The sequence below is a fragment of the Rhineura floridana genome, chromosome 1 (genome assembly GCF_030035675.1).
Source record: "Rhineura floridana isolate rRhiFlo1 chromosome 1, rRhiFlo1.hap2, whole genome shotgun sequence".
NCBI classification, from domain to species: domain Eukaryota; kingdom Metazoa; phylum Chordata; class Lepidosauria; order Squamata; family Rhineuridae; genus Rhineura; species Rhineura floridana.
This window is the reverse complement of record NC_084480.1, coordinates 254,140,425-254,152,556: the sequence shown is the minus strand read 5'-3', so window position 1 is coordinate 254,152,556 and position 12,132 is coordinate 254,140,425. Positions and strand designations below refer to the sequence as shown.

At 38.3% G+C, this 12,132-nt stretch overlaps 1 protein-coding gene across 17 annotated transcripts in view; it reads right to left on the bottom strand.

Moving 5' to 3' along the window:
- The window catches only part of DTNA (dystrobrevin alpha), a 309,414-nt gene that overhangs the window by 65,305 nt on the left and 231,977 nt on the right, over nt 1-12,132 (bottom strand). For all 17 annotated transcript variants that reach the window (XM_061598211.1, XM_061598258.1, XM_061598135.1 and 14 more), the window contains 2 exons: nt 9,900-10,066; nt 7,490-7,614 (listed from right to left, as the gene is read on the bottom strand). In XM_061598211.1, the coding sequence (XP_061454195.1) occupies nt 7,490-7,614; nt 9,900-10,066 (292 nt within the window). The remainder of the gene's footprint in view (nt 1-7,489; nt 7,615-9,899; nt 10,067-12,132) is intronic.

The following is a 12,132-nucleotide window of genomic DNA, read 5'->3' as shown; positions in this document are numbered from 1 at the left end:
ATCACTATATAGAATGCATAAATTTCCAACAATCTCAAAAAAAGGACTAAAGGGACAATACTTTACTTACCAGGTATCTCTTTTGCAGCAAAAATGGAATACAAAAGAAGCTATTAAGGTGAAATCTTTCATTTTTAAAAAAGTGACGAAAAGTAGGGATAGTCTGCCTATGCCACAGTTAATACTCATCTTACAGGCAAATGCTCAGCAGATTGTTCCTGACACATTACCTCATTGTGGTGCAACATAACAGGTCATGCATGTAGAATTATTGAAGTCTATCTCATAAGTTCAGAAGTTGTGTTTTTTTTACACAATTTCTAATGGATTACATCAAGAACGGAACCAATTTAGAGGCAACCAATATATATTTTAGGTTACCAGACATTACAATCTGAGGTTCAAAATCAACCGTAACAGATGCAACTGTGTCTTACAGAAAGTTAGGGTATGTGGTCATTACAAATCCAATTTATGCAAAACAATTTTTTAAAAATAAAAAATAATTTTTTTTAATACATACAATAACAAACACAAAATTTGTACAAATAAAATTTTAAAGAGACAGGAAGAGTATCTCCTGAATCAAAAGTGCCTAAGTCATAAGTCCATACTCAAAAATGAATACATACATTGCTGCTCTAGTGCTTTTTATATAAACTGCTGGTACTCTTGCTTGTAGGCTTTAAATCTGTATCTCAATGGAGCAAGATGCGTATATTATGGCCAGACGCGTTTCGACTTGTGTGTCTTTTTCAATGGCCTTTCAAGCACATGCTATACAGAATAAAAATGTATATTGTATATTCATAGAGCTTCAATTTATATGACTGGTTTAATTAAAAAAATAGAAATTATTACCTACAGTTTCTTAAGGGATAGTGGAAAACACTTACTTCACAGATTTTCACTTGAAAGAAAATTAATAGGTGCAGGATAGATGCATTTCCATTAGTTCTGTATCCAAAATAAATTACAATTAGTTTTCAATATAGGAATAGATCTTTTCATTCCCATTAATAATTATTTCTTAAATTGCTTACCATTTTTTATCCAGTTCCTCTGGACAGTTTTTATCAGCAGCATTCATATAGAAAACCCCTCAGCATACATGGGGGTTGAATGCAAATGCCTGCTCAAGGTATTTAAAAGGACTACTTGTTAAGTGAATTCAGCTCTTAAGTAAGTGTTTTCCACTATCCCTTAAGAAACTGTAGGTAACAATTTCTAATTTTTAATTAAACCAGTCATATAAATTGAAGCTCTATGAATATACAATATACATTTTTATTCTGTATAGCATGTGCTTGAAAGGCCATTGAAAAAGACACACAAGTCGAAACGCATCTGGCCATAATATACGCATCTTGCTCCATTGAGATACAGATTTAAAGCCTACAAGCAAGAGTACCAGCAGTTTATATAAAAAGCACTAGAGCAGCAATGTATGTATTCATTCATGAGTATGGACTTAAGACTTAGGCACTTTTGATTCAGGAGATACTCTTCCTGTCTCTTTAAAATTTTATTTGTATGAATTTTGTGCTTGTTATTGTATGTATTAAAAAAAATTAAAAAAAAATTTTTAAATTGTTTTGCATAAATTGGATTTGTAATGACCACATACCCTAACTTTCTGTAAGACAAGGTTACCAGACATAACATTCACTTTTCTCAAATTTAGTCAGTGTAGCATAGAATTTGAAACATATATAGGCAATATATATTGGGCTATACCTGTTAACAATAGATGCTTGTTTTTTAGTTCTGGATATGAACACTGAGCCTCCAAAGTTTTGTTTTATTTTTTTACAAAATATTTCAAAACTGGAGGCTAATGTATGAATGCAGAAAAGCTCTATGATGAACCAATAACAGATAATAACATACAAGGGCCAGGCTCTCAAAACCCATGGAAATAAGTTCTGGATGACTGATGGAGTTTGGACAACAGCCCCTTCCACAGTAGCAGATGGTGGTGTGAGTTGCAACCACTCATCAGATCCCTAACCAGTCATCTCACTGCTGTTTACCAGAAGTTAGAGGGGGACGGATGAGGCAGGGACAAGGCTGGCATGGTAGAAACACACCAACAGAGCCAATCCAGCACTCCTGACTGTGTGTTTGCACTGCGCTAACACTGCCACTGCCTCACTCTTCCCTTTCTGTCTCCCAGGATGCAGCAGCAAGACAATCAAACAGACGTCAGGTGAGTGCAGTGCCTCACCACTGTCCTTCCTCCATGCCATATGGCAAGCAGCCTTTAATACTTGGAGTTACACTGCAGTGAACTGCCTTTGAAACTCAGGTGAGTTTTACTCACTCAGGTGTATTTCAGAAACAATTTGTGGAGCAGCATGTAAAGCCTGTTCAAAAAAAAAAATTTTTTTTTTTAAAAAAAGAACCCAACTGGGTGTGCACAAGCCTTGTCTTTGCCTAAAGTTGCATCTTGCAGCTCCATCCATAAGATTTGATGTAATCAATTTAATAATCAAGCTATTAACATTTAAATTGTTTCTGGTAACTATCAGTTAAAAATATACTTTAAATACAGAACCTTCTGAGATAGCTAATTAACAAAACCTGAAGAGCACTTTGTAGAGTCTCTAACAGCTACAGTCAGCCAGTTAGATTTTTATTATTTATAGGCTATGTCCATTACAACAGACAACCACAATATTTATATCACATATGGGCAATGCATGACAATGCCTGTCTGACCCACAGGCCCCATTCCTACTCCCCAGCTGATTCCCATTCCCCAGCCCTAGATATAGCAGAGAAGCACTTGGATAGGAGCACTCCTCAGCTATTCTATTCCCAGTACTAATTTGCAGGGCAGCAGAGAGAGATGTGTGATGGAGCTGCTGAGATCTCATCCTGTGCTTCTCACCCCCACTACTGTCCAGCTGATTACTGAGGAACACCAATCAGCTGGGCAGCGGGTGGTGGGGAGGAGAAAGGTATGTGATGGGATCTTCCCATATCTGCATGGAGAGATAGGTAAGGGTGTGTGCGTGCGTGCGTGCGTGGAGCCTAGGCCCCATCTGTGTGCACTACTGGCCCCATCCAACTCCTGCATGTGGCCATGATTCACTACCCACCATCATGTGCAGTCCTCAGGGGCATAATCTAGGCCCTATATATGTAAAAGGATTGCATGTTTCAATAGGAAAATAGCAAGCAACAGTAGAAGTTCAGTGAATGTGTTGCTATCAACATGCAGTGTTAAACATAAGATTTCAGTTTACCAGGGGAATTCTTTTTCAAGCCAGAGAGGTAATTATTCTCTTAGGGTATGCACTAGTATATTAACTGTTGTAAAGAGGGGACTTAAAACAACTTTGGTTGCTTAGAACATTTATTAAATGGAATTTAATGTTTGAAAACAGTATTTACAACTGTGCCTCTGCTTACACTGGTAAATACAATGCAAAAACCAGCATATAATGCAAGTGCAAATGCAGGCATAGCTGTACAAAAGATTTTTGTCCTTACTAAAAGTGACTGCTGCAGGGGGAAAGAGGACTTTCCTCACATGAAGTCTACCATTAAAATGGTTGTAAAATACTCCTTTGCTTGGATGCTTGCCTAGCACTGTTTTTCATGATACAGCTTACATTCCATTACATTTAAGAATCAAAATCACTCTAGTAAGAAAATATTGTCATAGGTATCATATAGGATATATTTCCCCCTCTGCTGATTTAGGTTAGTTGCACTGTATATGATGCTCCCTCTGCAACTTGTGCATTTATATTTCTGTTCCATTATACTCAACATTGCTTTCAATCTCCCTACCAGGAAAAAAGCAAAAAATAAATAAATAGCAGACACTTTCATTGTTATTCCCAGCAACAGGGAGTTGCTCTTAGGAAAGAGATAATGTCCTAGGGTCAGAAGAGACTAGATTGTTTTTTAAACCCTTATAAGAACAGTGCTCAATTCCCTTTCACACCCTGGTATATTTTCTTGTACTGAAATATATTGGCTCCAATCCAGCTAAAATTAATTGTGATTAAGGCTGAGTCCTTTGCACACATATTTCCAACAAGTGAACACAAATAAAGAGAAACTTCACTTCCCACTGAAAACACCAGGATAAATAATTTATTCCATTGATTTCAAAAGGATATGATCACAACTAACTTTAGAGGACTGGGGCCATTGCTTTCTGTATAAAAATACAGGTAGAAAAGATGGAGACGAAAGTCTTTCTTTCTTTATTAGATTTATACCCTGCCCTTCCTCCCAGTAGGAGTTGCTGATCCTAGATAATGCAAAGAAGAATTTAATTTTTTTACTTGTTTTGGTTTTATTGCCTGTTCTCAGTTTTTTGCAAGTGGAATTATAGTATCACAAAACATCTTGCTCAAGTGGGTGATAGATAAGGCAGGAATTGGTATCTGAATGATGCATCAAGACTTTTTAGTGCTGGCCACAGCTGGGAAGGGAGTGGGGGAATGAGGGCTCTGATTCGAGCATAAAATGTTTTGGCTGAAACTAACCTTATTTGTTGAATTTTACATATTTACAACATATTCATTTAAAGTTCCTATCACACTTTTTCCTATCATTACAGTTAGCAAAGGGATTGCCAATTCTTTCCCCCTGAAAATATGTTGCTATTGGCTAATTGATGATTTTCACTGAAAGGTATAAGAGCAAGTTTAAAGACCTAACTTATATATATCCTGAACTAAATAATAAAATTCTCATTAACGTGCTATGGCTCTCAACTATAAACTACAGCATGACATCAATTATTCACAATTTTTCCCCTTTGAGTATACCTGCTTGACTCACTTGACCTTTATCATCTTTTCAGAAGCTTACTTCCATTTAAGTTGGGGGGGGGCTGTGGCCCTCCAGACATTGTTAAACTACAACTCACATCAGTCAGAAATGATTGGCTATTGGCTATGCTGACTGGGGCTGATGGGGGTTGGAGCCCAGAAACAGCTGGAGGGCCACAGGTTCTCCATCCCTGACGTAAGTAGTCAACCACTGTTGTTTCGACTTCTAAGCAAGGGACTGAGCAGAGCATTTCAGACTAATATTCTAAAATGAATTCTCAAGTAAGATGCTATTTTGAAGGTTAAACAAATTGTGTGCTTCAGCTCCTCAATACAGCTTCATCAAAGGTTTTCCATTAATTAGTACAGTACACTGATCACTCTCACAATGACAGTTCCTTTCTTTAAATTGATTTTAGTTAGTAATCATAGCACAGTATTTAATATCCATGTGACAGTCTTCATGTCAAAGCAGGCTAAGTGACTTCCAACAGTGCAACCGACCACAGACAGTCACTATGTAATGTGATGCTCCTTGCACCTTCCATATAACACATGCAACAGAGACAAGTATAAATACAAAATGAATAGCCACATGTTGGAAAAGGTAAATGAAACATAGAACATAAATATAAATCTCTGTGACAGAGATCTGAAGACATATACACAACTGGAGTAGTTACCATAGAAAGTCTGTTAAGCTAACACAATTGTTATCTGAATATACATGGAATGAGTGATTCTATCTGATTATCTGATTGTTGATATATCCCTGTGACCATTTGGATATATGAATGTATAATTTAAAAGTGCTTGTGGAAATTTAATTATCTACAAGTCACTCAGATACCCCAGAGGAGAAACTGCTTAATTATCAGAAGCCTAGGTCTCATTTATCCGATTTTGACTGAGCAGTAAAAGTAGTTCAGAGCTTATAAAACTTGCTACTCCCTTTGAGCCCACTGAGTGGGTTTTTGAGTCTGCTGAGTTCTTCTTTGAGATGAGAAACTCACTGGCATCTCTACTTAGCTTGCCAGATTCTGACATGCTGAATTAACATGCCAGTTACCTTCCATAGAATCACAATCACAGAAAGCAGACCTCTTATCCTGCATATGGAGCACTTCATGTAAATAATGTTATTAAAGTTATTTGCTTTTATTCTGTATTCCTGCATATTCCTATAGCAGGGGTAGGGAGCTGAATCCGGCCAGTGGGCTTGATCCTTATCTCCCCCACCCCCATGAGCCAACTTTGACAGGTGGGAGAGACCATCTACTTGTCAAATCACCTGATGGCAGGTGATTAATACCTATCAAAGTAATGCTGTAACTGCTGCTGAGCAGTTACAAGAAGGCCCTTTGAAGTCTCTGTACAGGGGAAAATGCTGCTAAAAACAGGGCATTGTCCCCTCTCCTGAGAAAGCTGTTTGCATTTAAACTGCTTCCTCCAGCACTCTGAATCCAAACTGCTTCATCTGGAAAATCTCCCTTGGCTTCATGAGGGAGTTCTCCCTAGTACAGCTGATCCCAGCTTACTGTTGAGGCTGTGCTTTGAAATCCTGACAATCAGCTGACTGTCAGCTATGCAGGACTCTCTTGAAGCACAATCAGCTGATACTTGGGGCTTTAAAGTGCCTTGCAAAGGCCTTTGCAGACACAGCCAATCACATGATCAGCAGTGCCTGCAAATCTTTTTGGCCCAGAAGCAACTTTCCATGCCCCTCCCCTGATGTAATATATGATGTCAGATGTAGGGCAGGTGGGCATGGCTTGGGCAAAATGGCCTGGCAGATCTAATTAGGTCTATGGGCTAGAGATTCTCCACCCCTCACCTATAAGGTCCCTGATGAGACTGCTGAGAAGCGGACTCTCTGCTACTTCAAATGGATTTTTTGGTAGTTTGTTCAAATGTAGCTTCCCTACATTTTAGAGTATATGTTTTCCTTAGGAGGAGACACCCAATACATATATAAAGGTGTGGAAAAATCAAGGTGTACCTGTGTGAAGCAGTTAAACTATTATGCTAACAGTTTAAAGCACCCTGTTCCACCTTGTATCACGCAGGTATCATATTTCATCATTCATAACTGTAATTCCTACAAGAACGCATTGCCTTTGTGTGAACTGAAGTATATATTTTAGAAAATCTCAATTTTGAGAACACAAAAAATTGAAAACCCACATTTCTTCAAAAGCTGGTTAGATAAATAATTTGAAATTTACTTTCATGTTGGAACATGTCAGTTTCTAGTTTCCTTTCTTTACCTGCTTTACTTTTTAGACAACTATTTTACAGGCCAAAGCAGAGCAGAATCAAGTTAAGCTCTAGCCTCCTGCTATGTTGAAGACACACTAAACTGAAATTAAGAATAATTATTTCAGAATGTTATACTATGATACTAAGTTAAAAAAAATAAAAACCTTTAGTAATTTAATGGTTTACTTTTTAAAACATTATTTATATTTGCATTAGCTTCAACATGTCTCCCCTGACTTTTCGAGTTATGCCTGGGTAAATTCATACCACAATTGGATACTTTAATAAGCAACATTATTTCTAGAGAATTCTCATACAGCAGTTGATAAATAATCACATTAGATATAAGAGGTCTCCTTCCATTTGCCTTCAAACCAGGATAAATAGTAGTTCATCTAGAACAAAGACTACTATCAGAGCACACAAATACTTACACAATATGAGCCAAGTTTAGAGGTTTTTCAGGCTGGTCAGGGAACATCGGGTGCAAAGGTTCACGGCTGGAAGCACAGCTTAAAGACTTGCTAAGTGCATTAGTTAGCTTCTTAGCAGGTGATTTCTGGGAGGAACAAGGAAAGTAAAGGTAATTTGGACATGCAAGGTTTAAACTGTTTTTGCTACCACAGAACTACGGGGAAACAAAGCAATGGTCTCCTAGTTAATGGCATCTCTCTCATACCCTAGGCCCACTTAGTAGCTTTCTAAATGTATTGTGTGTGTACAGACTAGTTGGATTCTTCAAAGAAGGTTTAATCTCACAGAGTCAGGGAAGAGTCTGCATTTAGATATAAGCAGAATGTCCCAATTCATCTTCCACCTCTTCCCACAGCAAGAGAAGTGGGAGAGGGGATGAGGGAACTCAAGGCCCATTTCTGATCTCTCCACTGGCACAATCCCAGGGGAAAAATAACATCTGAATAGTTGCTGATGCCAAAGTCAGAAGTGGAAGGGCAAACATTTCTGTGACTGAAAAGACCACGTCTGTCATAAAAGTGTTAGGAACAGCAAACAGATGCCTTTTCCAGCAAAGGAACCAGATATATGAGAGCATGATCATCAGCAGAATTCTCTATCCATAAATAAAGGCAGTATCAGATATAGTTTGTTTTCTCATTCTGCAGGCCTTTGCATAAACTGGGTCTCTAAGGTATACACCATCACTATAAAGTGCCTAGGTCCCAGAATAAGCTGTTGATAAATGTCAATACAACATTCTATCAAACCAGACCCCCCCTCCAGCAAAAAGAGTGCAGATTGAAAAATAAATCAATTACAATGAATCAGACCATTCAGAGTCCCTTTACACATGTTTTATTCAGCCTGATACCCAAGAAGTGAGAGTTCAGAGGCCATTACTAGAATAATATCTTCCATAGTACCCAATCCACTATCTAACTGTGCACTACCTAACTAGTACTGCTAATCTAGGAAGCCCAGTTCTTCATTTCTTAATTATTGTCAGTTATTTATAACTAACTTCAGAGGCATCAGCTTTAATATATTATACTGTTTGTACTGCAATTGTTTAGTTTACTTGCAGTGTCCTTATTGCAGTTCATTCCTTTTTAATAACGCAAGTGAAATTATCTCAGGATTTGAATTCCAGTGGCAGAGGCTCTGTTTCAAAAATATTTTCTCTCTTTCACACCCTGATCCACAACTTAATTAACCTGCAGTTCTTAGATATCTGTTTGAAAGCAAGTCTAGCTGATTTTTATAGAATCTGTTGTGCAAAAGGTGCACAGGCTCACATGTTATATGGGTTTAAATGCAATGGATATGGATTAACCTAGTTGTGGTTTGAGCTGGCTAAAAGCTAGATTGCTGATGTAATTTAATATCCAATAACAACAACAACAACAATAATAAGAAACAACAAGGCAGGTCACAAACAAATAAAACAACAAAATATCACACACACAAAAGCTAATAAACCAAAGTGTCAATTACAGTAACCTGGAATACCCAGAATTGGTATTAATGGTTGTGGAAATGCTTGAATAATCTGGTGCATTATCAATTGGGAAATATCCCATAGATGGAGCCCGCCTAATCTCCATGGGCAGATTATTCCACAAGATAGGTGTCACCATGGAGAAATGTGCATCTGTGGACCGTGGTATGGTCTATAAGATCTCCTCTGTGCATTGCATTGACCAGGCTTGTCTAGTTTATATGGAAGGAAATGTTCTTTCACATAGCTGGTCTTGAGCTATTCCAGGCTTTGTAAATTAGTACTGGAACCATACACTTGACTCGGTAGCTAACTGGCACCTGCCAAAATGAGGCAAGATCATAATATGTTGAATTTCAGTGAAATAGAGTTCATGAATTGTTCTGAAAAAAAGTTAAGAATATATAGCATGCCTACAATTCTACTGACTTTATACAAATATTTAACAACGGAGCTGCATGGTAAATGAACATCTTCCATAGTTCTTTTTGGATCTAGATTTTTAGATTCCTTTTAGATGCCATAGTTCTTGTTAGATATAGATCTATTATCATCAAAGCAGAGAATTTGAGAGAAAAGTCAACATATTTGACTATGTCCTACAAAAATGAACAACTTACTGTGGAAATAGTAACATGTCGGACTGCTCAAATCCACACTGAGGATAGCCACACTGTTCAGTTCTTCTCATTTTTCATCTCAGAACTGACTGGGAACAGGGACCACAACTGGGGCTTCTCCATTATAGAGACACTTAGCTAAACTGGCAACGTTAGTTTCCTATATGTGGTTTTAAGGGAAATGATTTGGTCAGTTCCAACTCCCGTCCTTGGAATTTTCTCTCTGATGGAGTTCAAACAGTCTGTAGCAATTCATGAACCTTCCCTTACCCATGACGTGTATTCTTTCATTTGGTGCTGGTTGCTATGGGAACCACTGGCATGTCCCCTCCAGAAGCAATCTTGACAGAGCTGGTAATTGTGACACTGCTGGCATCGATAGCGAAATCCCATCATGCTCTCGCTATGGCAGTAGGAACACTCAACAGGGTGGAAGACTACAGGGGGAGATGAATTTAAAAACAAAACAAAAAACAATCAGTGCAGTATTAAACCTGAAGCCACTATTAGGTGTTAGAAACGTTCTTTTCTGTATATGTAGTGATTTTCAACAATAAATATTGTTCTAACATTGTCTGAAATTTAAAATGTAAAATCTTCACAATTTTCTCCCAAGAGAAAGAAGCATCTGCTGCTGTCTAAGAGAAAAATCTCTTATAGCAGCAAAAAACCAAAAAAGGGAAATATGAAAGAATGAAGGAAAGTATTAGGAATGTATGTGGAGAATCTACTTTGGAAAACTTGCAATGGAAGAAAGATAGATATAAAAGGTGCAAAGATATCAATTGATGCTTGGCAAAACTTTGGGAGGGAGGCAACCTTTATTAGGATTACAGCTTGCAGCCTGATCCTATGCAGAGTTAGATCTGCCTAAACACATTGAAATTAATGTGTAAGGCCAACTCTATCATTAGGAAGAATGCCTCAGGCAGTGTATGAAGGGGAGGGGCACAGAAGAGAAGAAAGTCATTGGAGGACAGAGATCTATATGTCACATGGCCTAGCTCACACCTCTGGAAGCTAGCCTGCTGACCTCAGGTATGGTGGAGGAAAAGTGGAGGATACTATCTCACCACTAGCATTGATGAAAGATTCCGCTGCCAGCCCAGTCAGCTTCTTGTCACCATTTTTTGTTTCATCTCAGCTAAAAAGTTGTATTGGGTTGGCCCTGTCAATTGGCCTAGGTAAGCCAAACTCTGGGATCGCTCTGTTAGTAACATTTAGTAAAGCTCTTAACTTCAGACTGAAGCAGCATCCAGTTAACCTTCCTAATTTTTATAGAACTGCAAGCTTTTTGTGAGTTTTTGCCAGCTCACAAAAAGACTGCACTTTAAAATGCTAGAAACATAGCAGTGGGGCAGGAAGTGAAGTGTTTCATATGGGGATATATACAGTTAGTTAGAGACCACATATAATCCTTCTTGAAAATCTAGATTTAATATTTGTATAGTAGGAAGACAGGTGGGAAAGAAACAAAAACTCAGCACTAAGAACTTATTCCCTTGAACAACTATTTCACATGTGCCTGACTGATAAATAGACAAATGGTCAAACTACACATAACATTAAATGCATTCTTGCACCTAACATGGCATCAATAGGGGATTTCCTCCCAAAGCAGACATTAGCTTCAAAAGAGGACTGCAACAGGGAGGAGAGGGTAACATTTTCTCTCCATATCTACTTTGATCTTCTTAGTTATCAGCTGCTCGTTCCCTCTGATACAATTTGCATTTTTAGAAAACTGCATACTAAGATGCAAAAACACATTTAACATTATCTGTAGTTTGGCCATAGAGTACTAGGACCTGACAAAGCCCCACTGTAATGGATGGGACAGGTCCCCAGCATCTCACAATATAGACAAATCCTAATGAATCCCTCTCCCACTGAAAAAAACCCTAGAGCCTGCCTCTCTCAGTAGTAATTCAGGTAAACCATTTCTATATGCTTCAGCAAATGAGTGGTGGTGGTGGTGGATATTTTGGTTCACTATTGCTGGAAAGCTGTAGATCAGTGGCAGAGTACATGTGTTGCATGTATAAGTTCAATCACTGGCATCTCTAGGTAGGGCTGCAAGAAACTCCTCATTGAAGTTCTGGAGAGCCATGACCAGCTGGTGGAAAGAATACTCAGCTTTATGAGACCAGTGGTATGACTCAGTATAAGGCAGACTTCCTACATTCTGTTATAGTTAGTTCCCTTAGAGCATGGGTGGAAAACTTTGTTAAATCACAGCCAGTGATGGGTGGGGCCAGAGGCAAATGCAGATGGAGCAATGGATGTTACCTTTGTACTGCAGGCTACATTCCAGCCATGCAAACGCCAGAGGTTTTTACACCCCCATCCCACTTCTCTCCATTCTGGCAAGCAAGAGGCATTATTCACTAATAGGCAAAAAACTTTGCGGTTTAGGAATGTACCTATAGCCCACAAACATTTCTATCAAACGTTCAAAAGCAGGGAAATTGGGCAGCTATAGTGAATGTACCAGGAGAGCAGG